This window comes from Pelmatolapia mariae, linkage group LG17, assembly GCF_036321145.2.
Source record: "Pelmatolapia mariae isolate MD_Pm_ZW linkage group LG17, Pm_UMD_F_2, whole genome shotgun sequence".
In the NCBI taxonomy this organism is placed as follows: Eukaryota; Metazoa; Chordata; class Actinopteri; order Cichliformes; family Cichlidae; genus Pelmatolapia; species Pelmatolapia mariae.
Window position 1 is genome coordinate 22950059 of NC_086242.1, and position 2967 is coordinate 22953025.

At 56.8% G+C, this 2967-nt stretch overlaps 1 protein-coding gene across 1 annotated transcript; it reads left to right on the top strand.

Annotated features, from left to right (window-relative positions):
• Window positions 1-342: 342 nt before the first annotated feature.
• On the top strand, window positions 343-2571 carry LOC134615655 (shaker-related potassium channel tsha2-like). Its single transcript, XM_063460237.1, has one exon. The coding sequence runs from the start codon at window positions 1010-1012 to the stop codon at window positions 2450-2452; it is 1443 nt and encodes a 480-aa protein (XP_063316307.1). The 5' UTR covers window positions 343-1009; the 3' UTR covers window positions 2453-2571.
• Window positions 2572-2967: the final 396 nt, after the last annotated feature.

Below are 2967 nucleotides of genomic sequence, written 5' to 3' on the forward strand. Positions count from 1 at the left end.
TCCGTTCTCTCCTTTTCATGTCAGCTCTTTTTTCATGTTCCCCTGCAGCTCCCTCAGGCCATTCCATGGGAAAAGAAACTTTTCCTGAGGCCCTGGGAGAAATCCAGCTATTTTAGGAAAACACGTCACTGCTTTGAGCTGGAGCCCAGAAACTCTCCCTGATTTCCATCACCCCCCCCCCCCCCCCCCCCACACACACACACACAAACACGCACCCCTCCTCTGGACTTGTTGCACACGCAGTGTTTACCTTCCATGCTGTCACTGCTCTCTCATTATAATAATTATTGTTGTTGTTGTTTTTGTTGTTGTTATTATTGTTTCCTGTTTATTGTTGTTTCATGCACACACAGCACAGACTCGCAGGTCGTGCACAACTTGTGGATGAGGGAGCTGCTGTGGAAACGTCAGCGCGGGTTTATGTGGAGCGGCTGCAGCGTGACATTGCAGAGCCTGTCTGTGTCTGCCCGTACACGCCGCCTGACAGGAGTGAGAGGGCGGGAGGAGGACGCAGCACGGATCCACAGGTATTCGTTCGGCTGCAAATTCTGAATGAAAAAGCGGATTTTTTGCCTGAAATTTGAGCGTTTTGCATGAAAAGTCTCGCGCTCTCTGTCTCCACACGTCTTCGCTGTGACTGCATGCGCGCTGTTTCAAACGTGACATCACGTCAAGGAATACACGGCAGCCCCTGTGATAACCTTGAGCCCGCGCCGCGCAGGACACAACAGGTTCGTTACGCACGCAAACTCTCTCAGAATCCCGCATCTCTGCGGTGTTCCCGGAGCTCTGTGCCCCTCTCGCGTTCAGCATGTGCGCGTGTTTGTTTCCCCCTCCGTGACGGAGCGTGCACACACACACGTCAGCTCGGGGAGGGCAAAGTCTGCTTAAAATGCTGCGAGTGTGACGGCGGAATCCAGAGCACAGCGGCGCGCGGACGGACAGGTGAGCGCGGGGGGCGCAGAAGGACACGCGGAGGCTCGAGAGCCCCGAGGAGCGCGCGGGGATCATGACGGTGGTGCCCGCGGAGAACCTGGACGAGACCGTGGCGCTGGCCGCGCTGTCGGCCCAGGACGCGTGCGAGCCGGAGCGCGCGGACAGCCAGGACTGCTGCGAACGCGTGGTCATCAACATCTCCGGGCTGCGCTTCGAGACGCAGCTGAAGACGCTCGCGCAGTTTCCCGCCACTCTGCTGGGAGACCCGCGGAAGAGGATGCGCTTCTTCGACCCGCTGAGGAACGAGTACTTCTTCGACCGGAACCGGCCCAGCTTCGACGCCATCCTCTACTACTACCAGTCCGGGGGCCGGCTCCGGAGACCCGTCAACGTGCCGGTGGACATCTTCATGGAGGAGATCAAGTTCTACGAGCTTGGAGAGGAGGTGATCGAGAATTTTAAGGATGACGAAGGCTTCATTAAGGAGGAGGAGCGCCCGCTGCCCGAGAACGAGTTCCAGCGGCAGGTCTGGCTCCTGTTCGAGTACCCTGAGAGCTCCGGACCCGCCAGGGGCATCGCCATCGTCTCGGTCCTGGTCATTCTCATCTCCATCGTGATCTTCTGCATGGAGACGTTACCGGAGTTCCGCGAGGAGGCCAGGACGTTTGACGAGCACCTGGCAGCGAACGGAACAGTGCGCGCAAAGAAACCGAACCCTTTCACGGACCCGTTCTTCATCGTAGAGACGCTTTGCATCATCTGGTTTTCATTCGAGCTGCTGGTCAGGTTCCTCGCGTGCCCCAGCAAAGCCGCCTTCTTCAAGAACATCATGAACACCATCGACATCGTGGCCATCATGCCCTACTTCATCACGCTGGGACTGGAGCTCGCGGAGCACCAAGGGAACGGCCAGCAGGCCATGTCTCTGGCCATCCTCAGGGTCATCCGCCTGGTACGGGTCTTCCGCATCTTCAAACTGTCCAGACACTCCAAAGGACTGCAGATTCTCGGGAAGACGCTGCAGGCCAGCATGCGCGAGCTCGGACTGCTTATCTTCTTCCTCTTCATCGGAGTCATCCTCTTCTCCAGCGCTGTGTACTTCGCGGAGACCGACGACCCGCACTCGAGCTTCAGCAGCATCCCGGACGCGTTCTGGTGGGCTGTGGTCTCCATGACGACGGTGGGCTACGGGGACATGTGCCCGGTCACCATTGGGGGGAAGATCGTGGGCTCTTTGTGCGCTATCGCCGGCGTGCTGACCATCGCGCTGCCGGTGCCCGTCATCGTGTCCAACTTCAACTACTTCTACCACCGGGAGACGGAGCATGAGGAGCAGTTCCAGTACACGCACGTGACCTGTGGACAGCAACAGCCGGCTTTCGGAGAGTTCAGGAAGAGCGACAGCAGGTCGAGCCTGTCCAAGTCCGAGTTCCTGGGCAGCGAGGACGCGGACTCCATCAAATACACCAACTGCAGCCCGCACAAAGCCCACAGCGGCAAACTCACCGACGTCTGAGCCGCAGCAGCACGCGCTCTGCTGTGACTGCACACCGGAGAGCTCCTTTTTTCTGCCATCCAAGACCCACGGAGAGGACCCACGTTTACCCCCGAAACCGTCTTCCATCACGCGCGTCACGAGCGGACAAACAGAAGCTTAGAAGTGATGAAAGAGCCAGCGGCAGCACTTTATCCAGACATTTGATTATTAACGTTTCTGTAGTGGAGCTGGTGACACACACACACACACACACACACACACACACACACACACACACACACACACACACACACACACACCTGTTAAAGCTCGGGGTGGATCAGATGATGCTTGTTGGAAAAAGCCGTTAACCTAAATTTAAAGTCCGACCCTGACGCCATGTTTGACCAGAATGTTCGTTATTACTAAAACAAACAAACAACAACAAACAGAAACAAACAATCAGGCTTCTGTGGGGAAAACTCCGAGCACGTGCTCCTTGTTATTGCCACGCAGACTGTGTGAGCGTTATGAAATCAACCTCAGTTTCTCTA

What these genes read in the sequence shown, in the direction of transcription:
- LOC134615655 (XM_063460237.1), top strand. Translation starts at nt 1,010, where the DNA reads ATGACGGTGGTGCCCGCGGAGAACCTGGACGAGACCGTGGCGCTGGCC.